At 37.3% G+C, this 19227-nt stretch overlaps 1 protein-coding gene across 2 annotated transcripts in view; it reads right to left on the bottom strand.

Annotated features, from left to right (window-relative positions):
• Positions 1 to 546: 546 nt before the first annotated feature.
• slc16a4 (solute carrier family 16 member 4) overlaps positions 547 to 19227 on the bottom strand; it is a 104245-nt gene continuing 85564 nt past the window's right edge. For both annotated transcript variants that reach the window (XM_039748534.1, XM_039748535.1), the window contains exon 10: positions 547 to 627. In XM_039748534.1, coding sequence (XP_039604468.1) covers positions 557 to 627 — 71 coding nt within the window. In that variant the 3' untranslated portion in view covers positions 547 to 556. The remainder of the gene's footprint in view (positions 628 to 19227) is intronic.

Here is a 19227-nt window from a genome sequence, read left to right as displayed (position 1 = left end):
CTTAAATTGATGCAAGATGGTTAGAGTTTGTATAGCGGTGCCCAGGAATGGACTGGTGTCACCATTTGGCGTTCATTCCTGTCTTGGCACCTAATGATGTTGAAATAGGTTACAGCATTTTGTGATCCACAAATGAGGAAAGCTGGCTCAGAAATAGACATTAGTTGTTCAAAAAACCCAGCAGGTTCCTAAAATAGCCTGTTTCCTTAACATTGTTTGAAACTGGCAAGATAATATGATAAACGGGACACAGCTGCATCTAGTACAAGGAAAAAACACATTTTTCTTCTGTATTAGTATTTTGTAATAAAAGAAGCAATGTACATTAAAAGTCGGCTTCTTTAATGTGTGTGTGTGTATGTGTATATACTGTTAGTGGAAACAAGTAACACACAAACTCATATCTGCACTAGATAAACATCTGTTTTTTTTTTAATTTTAATTAAAGGGTAGTATTCTTGTAGATTTGGTAGCAGAAAGAACAGTTTGTAAGTTTTGAATTAAAAGATACCTAGTTGCAGATGAACTGGTACTTTGGCCCAGGAATTATTTTTTTCTATTGTTTCTTCACTGCTGCCATGTGGCTTTCCAGGATCCTCAGTTTGAAGTAAAAATGGATAAGGTGCCCTTAAATGAGAAAAAAATTAATACTTAAAAAAAAATATATATCTGTCGCACTGCTGCATTTTCAACATTTATTTCTATTATCTTCAGTTACAGTACATATGAGAATTACCAATAGCTAGTAAGCTAAATGAAAGTGTGTATTAGTTGTTAATCTAAAATACAAAGATAAGTAAAATTAACATATACAGTCATTTTTGTCAAACTCAAAAGTGTGCCAGTTATTGCTTAGCGCTGGTTGCCTAAGTTGTCAGGTACTATATAACCAAACCTCCAAAAAAAAAATCCTTCTATAGATGACAGTCATTCATTTAGTTGTTCAAGTACAATGTAATTCTACATTCTTTTATATCTTAACTTTCAAAATATCATTCTCTAGTCTGATTAATTAATTTGGGTAGAATGTGCCAACTCCACACAGACGATAACCAGGAGTGAGATTAGAACACAAGACCAAAAGTGCTGCCTTTTTCTGCCATCCCTCATTCTGTTTGTGCTGTGCCCCCATTTTTTTTTCTTCATTTTTTTAATTTAAATTCACTTTATAACAGTATGAGCAGGAAGCATTGACCTTTACTTAACTGGTTTTGTTTTTAAATATACTGTATATTTTTTCTCTGTTTCATTATTTTCTGCAGCTATACTATTTCCAGACAACCCATCTACTCAAGAAGTTGCACAAACCACAAAAATCTATGTTAGAAGTATTCCCATTTTTGGAATTAAATATTTTAGGCAAGAAGCTTAATCGGTTAAATCTTTGGGTTAGAATTATACTAAATGATTGTCAGATAGCCATAGTGATGATGTAATGCACATTCAAAGGAAAAGGTGTATCTAGCTAATTTGCACTACCCCATTTCAGTTCAAGTATTAATATAGCTAGTGTCCCTTGTCTTCTAGCTAAAATAAGTTATGTCCAATTTAAAAAAAAAAAGAAAGAAAGAATACAGTCTCCTCTGTACATAGCCATCTTGTTGGCTGTGATCCTATTCATGTCACCTGTTATTAAAAGTAAAATGCAGTAGGAATGGGTTAAAGTGTCAGCTGAACGCAGTCTAAAAATGCAAAAATAGGTGGGTGTATTGTGCCTTTTGAAAAGAGTTCTCTTAGTAGTCTCCATGAGAAAATTTGTGTGCCACCTCCTTTGCCATAACGTGTTGATGGTAGAATAGTGTTTCAACTGAATATACACATTATTTTTGCATGTTTTTCACATGTTGCTAGGCTATTAATGTGCTATAAAAGATGGAGGTGCTTCCTTCCCCCAACGTTTATTGTTTTGTGGCAAAATGTCAATTGGAAAGGAGGACACACCTCACCAAGAATTGCTTATATATGAGGAACAAATTATGTTTGATTTACATTAATCCTCCAGATTAGTAGGATAGGAGAGAACTGTGTTTTTGTACTGTTTGAAGTACAGTAAGGTGTTTATTATTTTCCTCTATGAACCTCTATCACAAGGTGAAAAATAACATTTCTTGTTACAATCAAAAACGTTTAGACTTTTAACATTTAAAATGAAGCACACATTTTAATATTGCAAATTTTTGCACAACTATTCTTGTTTATTATGTACTTATGTCTCATGAACAAAATCATTACATTCTTAGGAAGGCCCCAAATTAGGATTTCAGATTCTAATCCAAACCTTTTATTTATTTATTTTAGGTTTAACATACAGCACTTTGACCTCACAGCTTAAAGGCAGTGGGTTTATATACCTACTGTTCATAGTGACATTGTATTTGAAATTTTCACATCGTTCTTATGCCTCCATAGATTTTATTCTGGGTGCACTTCTTCAGATTTGCATGTTGCACTAAATCAAGGTGTTTAAAGTGACCCTTTATGCTTGAATTTACCCATGTAATGGGCTACCACCCTGTCAAAAGGTTGGCTTCTGCTCTGTACCTTAAATTTCTTGGATACATTTCTGCTTCCTTTGACCCCGAGTAGCATAGTTCATTTTGAAAATGGATAGATGGACGATTTGATTTTAAGATAAGCTTATGCAAGCACTTATTTAAAATTGATTTATATGACTGGTATATGGTTGTACATCTCTCGTTCACTGTTTTAGGTCATGCTACATTCCTCTGTACCACATTGGTTTTTTGTCTGAATTATTGTAATCTTTTAAAGTTTACCATGTAATGCTTTTATTTATTTATTTATTTTTAATATAAATCCAAGCTCTGTTCCTGCTAGATATTAATGCAATGCCAACATCCATTTGAAATTCTTTGTACTCACAGTGTACTTATTCCTGTGACTGAATTGCTGTTTGTAAATCAAATTCTTAAAGACGGTTAGGTAAGGATTCTACTTTGTCCAACCTCCTGTCACTTTGATAGTGGATTACTAGAAAAAGATATTCTAGACTTAGGAAGTAAGGAAAACATTTTGACATTTATGAAATTGAAATTTCACTGACATGCATTCTGTGGAGAATTGTACTGTATTGATGTTTTTTTCTAGTGCATTTAAAGGAATACAACACCTATATATATACATACATACATACATACATACATACATACATACATACATACATACACACACACACACACACACACACACACACATATATATACATATATATATATATATATATATATATATACATATATATACAGTGGTGTGAAAAACTATTTGCCCCCTTCCTGATTTCTTATTCTTTTGCATGTTTGTCACACAAAATGTTTCTGATCATCAAACACATTTAACCGTTAGTCAAATATAACACAAGTAAACACAAAATGCAGTTTTTAAATGATGGTTTTATTATTTAGGAGAAAAAAATCCAAACCTACATGGCTGTGTGAAAAGTAATTACCCCCTGAACCTAATAACTGGTTGGGCCACCCTTAGCAGCAATAACTGCAATCAAGCGTTTGCGATAACTTGCAATGAGTCTTTACAGTGCTCTGGAGGAATTTTGGCCCACTCATCTTGGCAGAATTGTTGTAATTCAGCTTCATTTGAGGGTTTTCTAGCATGAACCGCCTTTTTAAGGTCATGCCATAGCATCTCAATTAGATTCAGGTCAGGACTTTGACTAGGCCACTCCAAAGTCTTCATTTTGTTTTTCTTCAGCCATTCAGAGGTGGATTTGCTGGTGTGTTTTGGGTCATTGTCCTGTTGCAGCACCAAGATCGCTTCAGCTTGAGTTGACGAACAGATGGCCGGACATTCTCCTTCGGGATTTTTTGGTAGACAGTAGAATTCATGGTTCCATCTATAACAGCAAGCCTTCCTGGTCCTGAAGCAGCAAAACAACCCCAGACCATCACACTACCACCACCATATTTTACTGTTGGTATGATGTTCTTTTTCTGAAATGCTGTGTTCCTTTTACGCCAGATGTAACGGGACATTTGCCTTCCAAAAAGTTCAACTTTTGTCTCATCAGTCCACAAGGTATTTTCCCAAAAGTCTTGGCAATCATTGAGATGTTCCTTAGCAAAATTGAGACGAGCCCTAATGTTCTTTTGCTTAACAGTGGTTTTGCGTCTTGGAAATCTGCCATGTAGGCCGTTTTTGCCCAGTCTCTTTCTTATGGTGGAGTCGTTAACACTGACCTTAATTGAGGCTAGTGAGGCCTGCAGTTCTTTAGAAATTGTCTTGGGGTCTTTTGTGACCTCTCGGATGAGTCGTCTCTGCGCTCTTGGGGTAATTTTGGTCGGCCGGCCACTCCTGGGAAGGTTCGCCACTGTTCCTTGTTTTTGCCATTTGTGGATAATGGCTCTCACTGTGGTTCGCTGGAGTCCCAAAGCTTTAGAAATGGCTTTATAACCTTTACCAGACTGATAGATCTCAATTACTTCTGTTCTCATTTGTTCCTGAATTTCTTTGGATCTTGGCATGATGTCTAGCTTTTGAGGTGCTTTTGGTCTACTTCTCTGTGTCAGGCAGCTCCTATTTAAGTGATTTCTTGATTGAAACAGGTGTGGCAGTAATCAGGCCTGGGGGTGGCTACGGAAATTGAACTCAGGTGTGATACACCACAGTTAGGTTATTTTTAACAAGGGGCAATTACTTTTTCACACAGGGCCATGTAGGTTTGGATTTTTTCTCCCTAAATAATAAAACCATCATTTAAAAACTGCATTTTGTGTTTACTTGTGTTATATTTGACTAATGGTTAAATGTGTTTGATGATCAGAAACATTTTGTGTGACAAACATGCAAAAGAATAAGAAATCAGGAAGGGGGCAAATAGTTTTTCACACCACTGTATATATATATACATATATACATACACACATATATATATATATATATATATATATATATATATATATATATAAACTTATCCCTTGTGGTTTGTACTGATGGAATTGAAAAAGTGTATTCTCATGTTTTCATGCAGAATGGGGAGAAAAAAAACATTTTTGATATAATAGAAGCCAGCAATGACTAATGTTGTACAACAAGAAAAATATCTCATGTTACTCGTGTCACATAAATTATATGTGAGTTATCTAGCTGTATGCTCAAAATGTGCTAAATACACACTTTTTTTTTGCTAAAATATTATTAAATATATGTTCCCAAAAAATTATTAAATATATGTTCCCAGCATTCTCTGCTCATATCATAAGCTGGAATTCAATCCACATGGGAAAGACTTTTTGAATTGAAGATTGATTGTTTCATTAAGAGGCCTTCATTCAGTTCAGAAAGTCACTCCCATAAAGCTTTAGGTTTCCTGTTTGATATGTGTTGAGAATTGCTGAAGTACAATGATACCTTGCGATACGATTTTAATTCGTTCCGTGACCGAGCTTGTAAGTCAAAATGCTTGTATCTCTAAATCAGTTTTCCCATTGAAATTAATTGAAATTAGATTAATTCATACCAGCCCCTAAAAAACCACCCCGATTTTTTGTTACTTTTTTTGTTACTTTGTTGCTATTTTTCTTATGTTGAAAACATTTATTTATAATGAAGAAATATTGTATACAAACAAAATAAAACCTAATACATAAAAGAGAATCTAAAGAAATAAACATGTTGGCGAAGCCGATTAGCGGATTTGTAATGTTTTTTTCTTTTACTTCACTTTTGCTTAACTTAATTTTCTTCTTCACCAGTTTTTTTCTTTTTTGCCATGCTTTTGTCACTTTCATTCTCAAGGTATTTCAATAGAAACCTATCCAAGGAGCTTTGTTTAGTTCTCCCCTTTAGAATGTTTCTAAATAGTGAGTTAGGCAATTGTCTTTAAATAGCGCCGCTGCACGATCAATTGTAACTTTTTCAGGGTGTTTCTTTTCAACAGTCAAGTGTTAGGCAAGTGTCATTAAATAGCGCCGCTGCACGACCAGTAGTAACTTTTTTAGAGTGTTTCTTTTCGAAACTTTTTCCCACATTGCAAACACTTCCTTTATCTCACTTTAAGAGATAACCTTCCGCGATACCAATCTCCTGCAGAACCTCGGTATGTTGCCGCGTCTGTGGTTCCGTCAACTCCTCTGTCGTCAGTTCCTCAGAATGTGCAGCGACAAGCTCTTTGATGGCTCGTAACTCGAGGCAAAAAATCGACCTAGTGACGGCTCGTATCTCAAAAAACTTGTACGTTGGGGCACTCGTATCTCAAGGTACCACTGTATGTATTTAACAGACTTACACCAATTAAGTATGCATTTTGCATGTTCTGAACATACGACTGGATAACTTGCATATGTGGATCATGACACACAAGTAACATGAGATGTTTAAAACAATTTTTTCATGGACGTTTTTTGTATTGTTTGCTTTTGTACAGCATTAGTCATTATTAGCTTCTATTTTATCATAAATTTTCTGTCCATTCTGCATGAAAATATGAGATTAGTTTTTTTCTTGACCACCACTACAAAGTACAAAGGGTAATAAACATATTAAACAATATATATATTTTTTGGTGGTGTATTCCTTTAAAGTCACATGACAGGTTTTAAAAGACCTTGTCAGAGGGTTAAATGTTCTTCATTCCAAGTTGCTCAGTAATGCTACTTAAAGTTTTAGCTTTTAATCTGCCACCTGACATACTTGGTAATTCTTAAAGATAAAACTTTAGTATGATCAGTAAATCAGATAGGTGTTTAGGTAATGGGCATAAATTGCTTTTTGTGCAACAAATGACATGGCTGTTTAAGAGTTGCCTGCAATTTTGTTGTTTTAGGTCTCTGTGACCTTTTGATATTTTTCCGTATAAATCTGTTGAAAAATGTAAATTGGTTTTATCTTTGTACTTCATTCAGGTTTTAGGTACTACTTCAAATAAAGAAGCTTTCTCAAAGCTTTACTATAGTAAATTAACACGTTATTTGTTATGGAGCATCTCTATGTTTAGATGTTTACATTTGATATTGTGTTGTGAAAATGGGATTACTGATATTTTTACCATCCGCGTTGGTAGTGGAACGAATGTGTGTCAACTGAACGATTCCAACATTTAATTACCAGCTTACTGCTAGCGTTTCTTTACGTAAAATCAGCATTAAAGTGCAGTCTACATTTGTTTTTGTTTTATTTTTACCTTGAGCAATAAGAAATATGACTGTCATTAGAGTATTTTTTTTCTATTGAAATAATGATAACCCAGTTGTACTTCTGTTACTGACGCCATCAGTAATGGTGTTCAAAAAGAAAATTCAGTCTAAGTTCTTGCCAGTTCTCTGGTTAAAGGGCAGAAGTGGCCTGCTTTTATCATAGCCTTGATCTTCATCTTCCACTGTAGTTTCCCATAACGTCTGCTTCCACCTTTTATTGAACCCCTATACTTTAATTGGTAATGTTCTAGTAATTTGGTCATATAAATGTTTGAAGTGGTTATTTCATTCATTTTGTTGATGTTGCATGTTGTGTTTCAAATCTGAACTTAGGCCCACTATTGGATTTTTCTGACTTGAGTTACATATTTTATTTTTATTTTTTTTTTTTTTACCAGTGTAGTCATTCATGTACGGACATTTATCCTTCTAATAGTTGTGACATCCATATAATGCAGGATACTATTTTCCAGAATATTTAACCTAGTGGCTGACTTCATTGTATAGTGTAGTCCAGTTGCACTTTATCCTTAAATCATTAGCTGATTTTGCCTCTCCTTTGCATATGCACTCTTAAGCTCCGTTTCTGTTGGGAGCTGACCTGTTTGTGATGCTGGCATCGGATAGTTTTATGCTGTTATTCCAGTATGTCTTCAAAACTGACAAAGCTCACCTTGAGCAGCACTTCCTGTTAACACTCATTGATAACCGACAATCAGCTTAATGCCACTGTTTTAATATCCACTCGCGGTCACCTTGCACCATGATGTGAGGTACGATTATTATCTGGGCCATTTTTTAACATGCAGGAGAGCTACAACAACTCAACAAACACAGACAATATAGTGAAACAGGTTTGTTTTTTTGTAAGTCTCCCTCTCCATTTTAGTCATTGCCTTTTTTTTTCAAGCTGTGAATTTCAAACTATCAAGTTAAAATGAGTACAGGGCTGTCAACAGTGTAGAAATAATTTAACTCAATTATGAGGTGTGCTAGTAGCGGTTGATGTTTTTCGCGTGCGCCTGTTTGTTTAGGAATTGAACTTCTGTCTGTTTGCTGGGAGTTGTGAATGTGTTTTCAAGAACCTTCATGCACCAGCGTTCAGGTGACTCCATGTTACTTGGGGTGGGGTGGTTGGGGGTCAAAAATTCTGTAATCCTCGACCTGTGAATCAGGAGGGTATAGCAGTTAGTGTTGCTAAGTATGCAGGATCTACATATTATAAATAGTTGTGCTGAGAAACTTTTTATTGCAGAGTATATATATATATATATGATTTATGGCTAACCTGCCTTGATGTGGAAGAAGTGAGTGAAGTGATCTGATTACAAAGTTTAAAAAAGAATATATACATATTTTTCAAGGCAGGAGCTTCTTGCTTAATTTATTAACCTGAGTGTTTAACTGCTTTTCTTCTTAAGTGCACAATAACATTATAAATACTGCTGGCTACTTTATTAGAAGAAATCTGCAAAAAGAAAATTTATAAGCACTTCTTAATTCAAAAAGATAACAATGATATGTCACCTACTAGTAACATGGTTAGGTGCAAAGGCACCTAATATCGGATTAAAACCTAAAATGTATCATTTAAAACATAGATATGATGATCATAGAGCTATTGGATCATTGAACTTGGAACTTGAATGTGTTTTTGGGTGGTGCATCCGTTATGTCTGCAGCCTCAGAGAGATGTAATTGTTCTTCTTCCTCAGTGCCATCCATGGTGATTGTAAGTTAATCCCATTATTTTTTCCATCCTGTTTGATCTTGCTGCATTTCTAACCTCACAAGCAGTAACACCAATTTACATCTTCATTTCCCATTTTACTAAACGTGCTTCATCCGGCATTGTGCTTGTTTGATAGTATTCAAAGATAAACCCATGAAGAAATGTGGAGAGTGCACAAGAATCACATAGGCAGAGAAAGGATGCAACCTAAATCCAGCCTTCTAGGCCAATGAGGCAGAAAACCTGAATGCTGGGCCACAGCATCACAACCCAGAGTATGGGTTATAGGGTCCTTATTGTCACATGTGCAGAATACAAAGAAATCCTTACTTGCTTGTGCTGATCTGCCTGAAACACACCGTCACTCTAAAGTCCCGTGATAAGTGAGATGGACAATGTATACCTTGTCTCCCTTTCTGAAAAAGCACAGTGCATATTTGTCTTTAACAAATGGAAATTTAAAATTATGTATAGTCAATATGTTATTGTTAAAGCAAAAAACTTTACCAAAAGGTATTTTAATTAATCCCTTCATATGTTACAAAATAAAAGTAATTGGCTCAACACACAGTCAGGCATTTAGGGTAGTACATTGCGTACCAAAAGTTCAATCTTGTATTTAGTTTTAAAAATTTGTTGAGAAAAGCACTATTGAAAAATAAATTGAATTCAACAGAACATAGTTTGCCATAAAATATGTAACTTGATGGAAAATGTAATTATGTAGCGTTTTACGTATTTCATGGGATACACTCGGTTATGTCGGAAAGGCTGTTTTTTTTTTATTGTAAGTCAATTTATATTTTTCTTACCGTTTTACCTGTTAGGTAATTAATTTTAAGAATTGTAGGTGTGCAAAGTTGAATTTTTAACATGGTTATTAATGCTTATTTCATTTTGTCCCACAGCTCTGACCCATTACTCTGGAGATTTTCTTCTTTTTTTTTTTTGTAGGAAAATGCTGTTAAGGTGTCTTCAGAGAGCATAAATGTGCAAGGTGATGGATTAATAATGAGCCGGACGATCCTTTTAAAATGGAGGAGTGACACATTACAGAGAATTCAATTATTTGTTTGGGGGGATTTGGGGACCCATGGAGAAGAAACAGGCTAGAAGGAAGCCGTGTTGGTTTTCATCATCTTCAATAGTATCATTCAGATCATGTCCTCGAGCATTTTAACCTCTGACTTTTGAAGTATTAATGACAGTTTGTTTAACTTATAAAACTTTCACTTCGTGGAAATCTTCACATAGGTCACTTTTCACATATTTGGTACTGTTGACCAGCTAGTTTTTGATTTATTACTTCTGGACTTACACCTGCTATATCCCGGCCTTTTCTTCTGTTACCAGCAATTTGGCTCTGTGAGCTTCTGTACCTTGTAGCCTTCAGTTCTTTGCACCCGAGTCTACTTATCTGCAATTAGTAAAATCTTAAGGATCGAAACTTATGTTTTCATGCAGGATTGTAAAACTGTAGGGGATGAAGGAGCCCACACCAGCCTAATCTGAGGTACCTTGCCTTCTGTGATTTGCTACAGCCTGGCAGCATGAATGCCACTGTTTCGTACAAACGCTTGTTGGTGTTCCTGCAGCAGGCTGCATTGCAGCCACTCCTCTTAGAAGCAGAAAGGTCTTTGTGCTGATGAATGAGATTATTACAGCATTCTTGTGATGGCTGCCTCTGGTGATTACTTGGTTGCCATATGTAAACCACAATAAAAACATAAGGCAGCACAACAGCTGCCGAGCAACAGCACTGCATGGATAGAGAGAGATGAGAATCTCCTGAACAAAATATAGCCAAAGGTCTGCATATTTTAATGCAGAATGAAGCATTGCTTCTGCACTCTGGAATAAAATGTGATTAGGACCCTATCCTAGTAATCGGCCTTCTGAAAAAGATGAGTAGTTAATGTTCTAAGGCCTGTCATGTGTTTCCATTTCAAGTACATGTGCATCAAGGGCTTTCAGTCTGTTGGGATGTACCTTTTACTCCCCTGTCTATAAAGGAAAAGTGATGACATGTTACTGCTAATCTGCAAAATATTCAGATTTTCATTTTCAGGTCAGACTCTTGACAGTAATTTTGTAAGATTAATTAATATTAATATGTATTGTGTGTGTGTGTATTAATTTATTTACAAATTTATTTATTTTACTTTTCCAGATGCTTATCTGTTAATGGGATAGCTGTCTGAATGTAACGGACGACTCGTGGATGAGGAGCAAAAGAGTGAGTAGCAGCCAATTACTGGCTTAAATGTAGCCGTTCAGTTCAAGCAGTAATTGTTTAATTTAAATACTTCTCATATAGGTGAACATTGTTTTACCTTATGTTAATTGTTTTAACTTTTCACTTGACTATTTTTAATGCTCAGGTTTATTTTATACACTCTGAGTGCCTTTATGTATAGAACATTTTAATGGACAGGCATTATTTAAAAGTGTTTTTGTTGTAACATTTTGTATGAACATTTCAATAAAACTTCTTTTGGTAACCAAAAATGTGTGCTGCCATTCAATGTTTATACTGTTTATCTTTAATTTCCAGCATAGTAAATTAACTCTGGGGTGGCATTGTTCCGTAGTAGTCAGTGAAGTTACCTTACTGATACAGAAGCCTGCATGCTGCACCCATTTGTTGTCCCAGTAGAACTGACATGTTCTCCTAGGACAGGGATACTCCGTTACAGGCTTGGAGGTGCACAGTGGCTGCAGGTTCTTGTTCCAGTCAGTTTTTTTTAATTACAAGCCAGGCTTAACAGATAATACAACTTAATATTCAATTGTATAGCTTGTTGGTACTTTCATTCTAATAAGACAAAAATTAGCGTATTTGTTTTCTGAGAACTTTATATGTATGTTTTGTGGTCCTTCCCTTCTCTGTCATTCATTTCAAAACATTTTATTAACACAGATACTTCATGTTGCTGGTTTAAAAGAAAATACATTAGCTGTAGAGCTGGTGGTTTCCTTATCATTTGTGCCTCATTACTGTTTAAGAAACAAGCCATAATTAGAACGTAAATGTGTCTGTTTAAAACTGAAATAGGTAATTAAGACTTCTTAACTATAACTAAGCCCAAAATATTGCTTAATTAGTAAACTAGCTGTGCTTCCTGTCAGAAATGGGTTGAAATCTAAGTAATAATGTAGACCTCAATGTTAATGTTTACAGTGCACCCTCTGTTGGAATGTGTTATGTACTGCATATATTAATGAAATACATTGCAGTTGTATATTCCAACAGATGGCGCATCACCATCATTTGTAGTAATATAGTCTATCACTATAAATGTTTTTCATCTGTTGGAATGACAGATGCAATGCACTTGTCTCTGTTATATGCCATTTGGTATGGGATTTGTAAAAGCACTTTTATTGTTTGTGATATACCATCTGATCTCAGTATTACACACACTCATGACTGTCACATTTGGCTACAGTCAGTGTCACTACTGGAGAGGAGGGTGCTCAGAGCTGAGAGTCACGCGTGTGCTTTGTGCTGGCGTGTGCTTTGCAAACGCTAGAGTCTGTTGAGAGTGTTGGTTTGTTCTGTGGTGTGAGATTTACATTAAAAAATACATTTTGCTCTTAAAACTTGGGTTTTGGTTGCCTCTAAGGAACCGTGTGGGAATTTTTAAAGCTTTTTTCCCTTTAGAAGGGTTTTTTTTCGCCCGCACAAGAGCAAAAGTAGCTGGGTGTTTGGAAGTGCGCTTGGAAAAGTTATTTGTACTTGTTCTTTTTCTTGTTATCTGTATTTGAATTAGCATCGAGGCGGCAGGGTAGAAAGCAGCAGTAACTGATATCGGCATTTGTAAATAAATAACCGCGTCGTCGTAACAGCGATTCCTTAGTTTAAAGGAAAAGAAAAAAAGGCCGCGGCTGACTTCAAAGCAGTAAAAGGTGGAAACTCAGTAGTGCGCAGGTAAGCGGCCTGCGTTAAGACACCGTCAGGCACAAGGAGCAGTAGGAGCAAATAAGGTAGTAAAGTTTTATTTATTTGTTTATTTTAGATTAAACAGTCCTTAGCGTCCAGAGGCAGAACAGTTAAGTGGGCGACAGTGTATTGGTTCATTAATACGGGGGAATACAAACAGTGCGAGTGAAGAGCTTATAAGTAAGAAGAGCGCAAAGCTAGAAGAGACAGAGAAAAGTAAAGTTAACCTCATAGAAAGGCAGGCAGCTGAGAGGGAGAACAGTACAGGAGCTTAAGGGGGAAAAGGTGTAAAATATCTGTAGCAGATCTTAGTGTTACCATTTAAGTTAAGGAGCAGCTGAAAGAAGAAGAAATTTAATTTTAAGAAAAAAAAATATATAGTTAAGGCAGCTTAGTAATCCCAAATCAAATTTTAATAATGAGGCCAGTGCAATGCAAGTCCTGTTGGATGTTGGACTTTTTAGATGATGGTTTGGAAGAGCCAGTTGTCTATGAGGGCTACATCTGCAAGAGATGCCAGCTGATCCAGCACCTCGAGCTCAGGGTCGCTGAACTGGAGGAGGAGTTGGCTGACCTGCGTTGTAATAGAGAATTGGCGGACTTGGCCCAGGTGTCCTTTAGAGATAGTGTGCACCCCTAAGGTGGCGGGGAGGAGATTCCAGACCAGACAGGTAGGAATAGGTGGGTCACGGTCGCAAGGCGTAAGGTAAAGGGTGCACACTGTCCGGGGCATCAACCCCAGAATTAGAAGTGTCTAACCGTTATCATGTCCTGGCGGAGCTGGACGGTGACTCTGATAATTCTGAGGTGGTAGGCAGGGTTGAGGAGCCCCAACGGGCCACCTCAAAACCAGTTCCCAAAAAGAGAGAGGTAGTGATAGTTGGGGACTCAATCATTAGGGGGATTGAAGCGCAGGTGTGCTCCAGAGAGAGAGTCTCGTACGGTGTGTTGCCTTCCGGGAGCACAGGTGGGAGACCTCCTGGAAGGGTGGATAGGCTCTTGGCCAGAGCGGGTGGATCCAGTTGTCATTGTCCACGTTGGAACAAATGACATACATAAGGGTAGTCTGTCAGTTCTGCGATCCAAATTCAAAGAGTTAGGTACCAAGCTGAGGAGCAGAACTGACAAGGTAGTCTTCTCCGAAGTTCTGCCTGTGCCACGCCCAGTCCAGGTAAGATTGAGGAGATTAGAAGGCTTAACGCGTGGCTCAAATCTTGGTGCAGGGTAGAAGGGTATAGGTTTATGGGGCATTGGGACTCCTTTTGGAACAGATTGGACCTGTTCCGCGTGACGGGTTACATCTGAACCGGAGGGGCACCAATGTATTGGGGAGGCGTATGTGTAGGCTAGTCGAGGATTGTTTAAACTAGGGAATGGGGGCAGGGAGTTTAGGACAGGCCAGATTTAGATCTATACATGGAAGAACAAACAATGGTGTAGAAATAAAAATGCATAGTAATGTAAATTTTAAGCAAACACGTAAAGATAGAAGGATTAACACATTAAAAATAGCTTGCCTTAATGCTAGAAGTATCAAAAATAAGGTAAGTGAGTTGGAGTTGTATGTAGCAGAGCACAATTATGATATTATAGCAATAACGGAAACCTGGCTAAATAACAAAGATGGGGATGAGTGTAACATAGAGGGATACACATTTTTTAGGAAGGATAGACAGAACAGAAAAGGAGGTGGGGTTGCTGTTTATGCCAAACAGGAATTAAATGTAAGTCATCTTCAGTTGGATGATGAGCCCCATCTTAGTGAGGACATGTGGCTTCGCCTGGAAAATATTAGGGAAAAGGTCTCATTTTAGGAGTGTGTTATAGACCACCCAATTCAGACAGTAATTTCAACACACATCTTTTAGTAATATCAAAAGGCAAGTTTACAGGGGATATTATAGTCATGGGGGACTTTAATTATCCAAATATTAACTGGGATAACCTTACAGATGGAGGAGCACAAGAGCAGGAGTTTTTAGAAGTAATCGGCGACTGTTTTTTAACACAGCATGTTAAAGCACCAACAAGGGGTGAAGCCTATCTGGATTTAGTATTCTGTAATAATCAGGATAGAATTGAGGGTGTAGAGGTGATTGAACCACTAGGGTCAAGTGACCATAATGTAATACAATTCTCAGTATTTTGTAAGAGTACAGATGCAAAGACTATAATTGTTAAGTTGAACTTTAGTAGGGCTAATTTTGAGCAGATGCGACAAAGTCTAAGTAGGATAGACTGGGATAAGCTTTTAAATGTGGAGACAGTCGAGGAGCAGTGGAACAGGTTTAAAATGTTTTACATGTAATGCAGGACAGATACATACCTAAATTTGGAAGTAATAGGAAACTAAAAAAATCTCCACGATGGATTAATAAAGATTTAAAAAAGAAGTTGCAAAGGAAAAAACTGCTGTATAAGGCATATAAGACTAATGACTGCAAAGAGAACCGTAGCGTATGAGAACATGAGGGCAACCATTAAGAAGGATATCAGAGAGGCTAAAAGACAGTTGGAGAGGAATATAGCAGATAAGGAAAGAAGACCCCAAGAGATTCTTTCAGTATTTTAGTAGTAAAAGAACAGTTAAGGAGGAGGTCAAGTTCATCAGGAATAGTAAAGGGAATTAAAAGATACAGACAATGAAATAGCAGATGCCCTAAACTTACATTTTTCTGAGGTGTTTACAAGTGAGCAAGTGGATAACCTGCCAGAGGTAAACACAACTACTAAGGAGGTACTGAGGGATTTGGAAATTGTAGAGGGAGAAGTGCTGCTCAGATTAAATAAGATGAAATCAAACAAATCACCAGGCCCAGATAATATTTATCCTCGTGTTCTTAAGGAGGCTAGTGAGTACATATATAAACCCTTGACACATATTTTTAGGAAGTCACTGTGCACTGGAGAGATTCCAAAGGACTGGAAAATGGCAAATATCATCCCATTATATAAAAAGGGTGACAGGGCAGATCCAAGCAACTATAGGCCAGTAAGCAACAAGCATCACAGGAAAATTAATGGAAGGAATTATTAAGGATAAGATTGAGCAACACATGACAAGGACAGGAGTTATTCTGAACAGTCAGCATGGGTTCAGAAGGGGAGGTCGTGTTTTACTAACATGTTGGAATTCTATGAGGAGGCAACAAAGGATACGATCAAAGTGGAGCTTATGATATTATTTATCTGGACTTTCAGAAAGCATTTGATAAGGTGCCACATGAGAGGTTGGGCATCAAGTTAAAAGAAGTGGGAATTCAGGGTGATGTTTTTAGATGGGTGCAGAATTGGCTCAGACACAGGAAGCAGAGGGTGATGGTGCGAGGAACCTCATCAGAACTGGCGATGTTAAGAGTGGTGTTCCACAGGGGTCAGTGCTAGGGCGCTGCTATTTTTAATATATATAAATGATTTAGATAGGAATATAAGTAACAAGCTGGTTAAGTTTGCAGATGATACCAAGATAGGTGGATTAGCAGATAATTTGGAATCCGTTATATCATTACAGAAGGACTTGGATAGCATACAGGCTTGGGCAGATTTGTGGCAGATGAAATTTAATGTCAGTAAATGTAAAGTATTACACATAGGAAGTAAAAATATTAGGTTTGAATACACAATGGGCGGTCGAAAAATCGAGAGTACACCTTATGAGAAGGATTTAGGAGTCATAGTGGACTCCAAGCTATCAACTTCAAACAGTGTTCAGAAGCCATTAAGAAGGCTAACAGAATGTTAGGTTATATAGCACGATCTGTGGAGTACAAGTCCAAGGAGGTTATGCTCAACCTTTATAATGCACTGGTGAGGCCTCATCTTGAGTACTGTGTGCAGTTTTGGTCTCCAGGCTACAAAAGGACATAGCAGCACTAGAAAAGGTCAGAGAAGAGCGACTAGGCTGATTCCAGGTCTACAGGGGTTGAATTATGAGGAAAGATTAAAGAGCTGAGCCTTTACAGTTTAAGCAAAAGAAGATTAAGAGGTGACATGATTGAAGTGTTTAAAATTATGAAGGGAATTAGTACAGTGGATCGAGACTTGTATTTTAAAATGAGCTCATCAAGAACACGGGGACACAGTTGGAAACTTGTTAAGGGTAAATTTCGCACAAACATTAGGAAGTTTTTCTTTACACAAAGAGCGATAGACACTTGGAATAAGTTACCAAGTAGTGTGGTAGACAGTAAGGCGTTAGGGACTTTCAAAACTCGACTTGATGTTTTCTTGGAGGAAGCAAGTGGATAGGACTGGCGAGCTTTGTTGGGCTGAATGGCCTGTTCTCGTCTAGATTGTTCTAATTGTTCTAATTGTTGAAATGACAGACATAGCAACTGGAAGAACACAAGATACACGGAGACCTTTCCTTTTATTAAGGTGGATAAATTGGTTCCAGTTAAGAAATTGGTTAAAGCAAAAAAACTGCAGCTACTGCGGACATCCAGGACTGTGACTGAGTACCCCTGTTCCTAGGGGATTAGATTATCCTGTAGTAATGCTGGGTTTCTGATACAACACCAGTCATATCCATGATAGGTTAATTGCCATATTGGAATTGGTTATGTGTGTAAGTGGGAGCTGTGATGGACTGGCATCCTGTCAACTCTCTCTCCCTCTCCCTCCATTGCCCTTATGAGGAAGGTTCAAGTTTGGGAAAAAATAGATGGATGAATGAATGAATTCCCACCATCCAATATGCACATTATCTGCTCTTGTACAATGAAAAGGTTTCTGCCTTTAAGCCAGTGCTTCCGGCTTGGATTCCCTTGACCTTGAAATCGATTAAGGGGGTTTCAGAATGTTTTATTAAAGGTTTAATACCAATTAGCTTTTAAATTATATACATTTTAGAAGAAGTGTGCTTTAGCAGTAAGTTAAAAATAAGCTGTTATCATAGCTCTCTTCTTAACCCTCGCTTTACCAAGTAAGATGGCTAATTACACGTAGTTATTTAAATGACATCATTTATTCACTTGCCAATACAGTGTTAGAGGACCAGCTCTGTAAGTGGTGATAATCCATCACAGGTCATACCAACACCAGGTCAATTTTGGTGCCAATTAGTGTAACCCACATGTGTTTTATTTATGGAGGCAAACTGAAGTCCCCAGAGAAGATCCACAGGCACATAGTTGGAGTGTGAAAAATCAATGACGACAATGAGAAACCACCATTTAAACCCAGGACTCCAGAGCTGTGAGGCTGCCCCAGAATTGTACAATGAAATAGTCTTGTGTAATTGGTATAAACAAACCTTAATGTCACTAGTAAAGAAAATGTTTAACGGTAATAGTGTACACTTGCAAGATTCTCCTTTTAAAACTGGATAGCACATCATTAGTTGATTGCACGATTGTGCCACAGTGCTAGGACTAAAGGTTTACTTTCAAGTTAAGAGTTTCTTCAGTGCTTGGACATGAACAAAGGAGTGGCTGCAGAGGCTCTAGAACCTTTCTTTTTTCATTATCTGTCCAACTGCCCTTTTCTTCTGGGCACAAATGTATTTTCATTTTAAGAAACTGAGAAAAAGCAGCAGTAAGTAATGTGTCTTGTTAAAGCTAGGTGGGCTGCATTTTACTTTGCTATATGGAAAAAAAGAGTAGTATATAGTAGTATATGTTAATTATTAGTTTATATTTTTTTGAGTCCTTGTCATGATGTCGATTGTAGCTGTAATGTCTTTTCACAAGCCACACATTCACTTTACTATGACACTAGTTTATTATGGTTATCAGTTGCTCCCACTTCTAAAAAGTATTAGAGATGTACAATGTAGTGCTGCCTCGCAATTAGGAGACCCGGGTTCGCTTCCCGGGTCCTCCCTGCATGGAGTTTGCTTGTTCTCCCCTTGTCTGCGTGGGTTTCCTTCCACAGTCCAAAGACTTGCCGGTTAGGTTCATTGGCGATTCTAAATTGTCCCTTGTGTGTGTGTGCGCGCGCACATGCGTGCCCTGCCTGGGGTTTTGTTTCCTGCCTTGCGCCCTGTGTTGGCTGGACTTGGCTCCAGCAGACCCCCGTGACCCTGTAGTTAGGATTTAGTGGGTTGGATAATGGATGGACAATGTAGCGCAGCAGTTTCTGCCTGTCAACTCAACATACATTTCAGTAGAATTATTTACAAGTATTGTCTTACACTTGTGGTCAGTACATATTTAGAAAAGTAAACTTCAGGTGTCTGACAGGTGCAGGTTTCCCAAAGGTGTACCCAAGGTAATGAAGTTGGAGAATCTAACAAATCTTTGTGATCGAAAGGTAAACTTTTATACATTTTTAAATCAATAGCGTGCTACAAAAGACCACAGTTATGTACCATGCTTATTTAAAATGTAATCAAGTTCTTGTGAGACTGTCAAACAGAGGCACTTTGTTCAGTCCTCATGATTTAG

The sequence above is a fragment of the Polypterus senegalus genome, chromosome 3 (assembly GCF_016835505.1).
Source record: "Polypterus senegalus isolate Bchr_013 chromosome 3, ASM1683550v1, whole genome shotgun sequence".
Lineage (NCBI taxonomy): Eukaryota > Metazoa > Chordata > Cladistia > Polypteriformes > Polypteridae > Polypterus > Polypterus senegalus.
The sequence above is the reverse complement of the archived record's forward strand: the minus strand, read 5'-3'. Positions and strand labels throughout refer to the sequence as shown.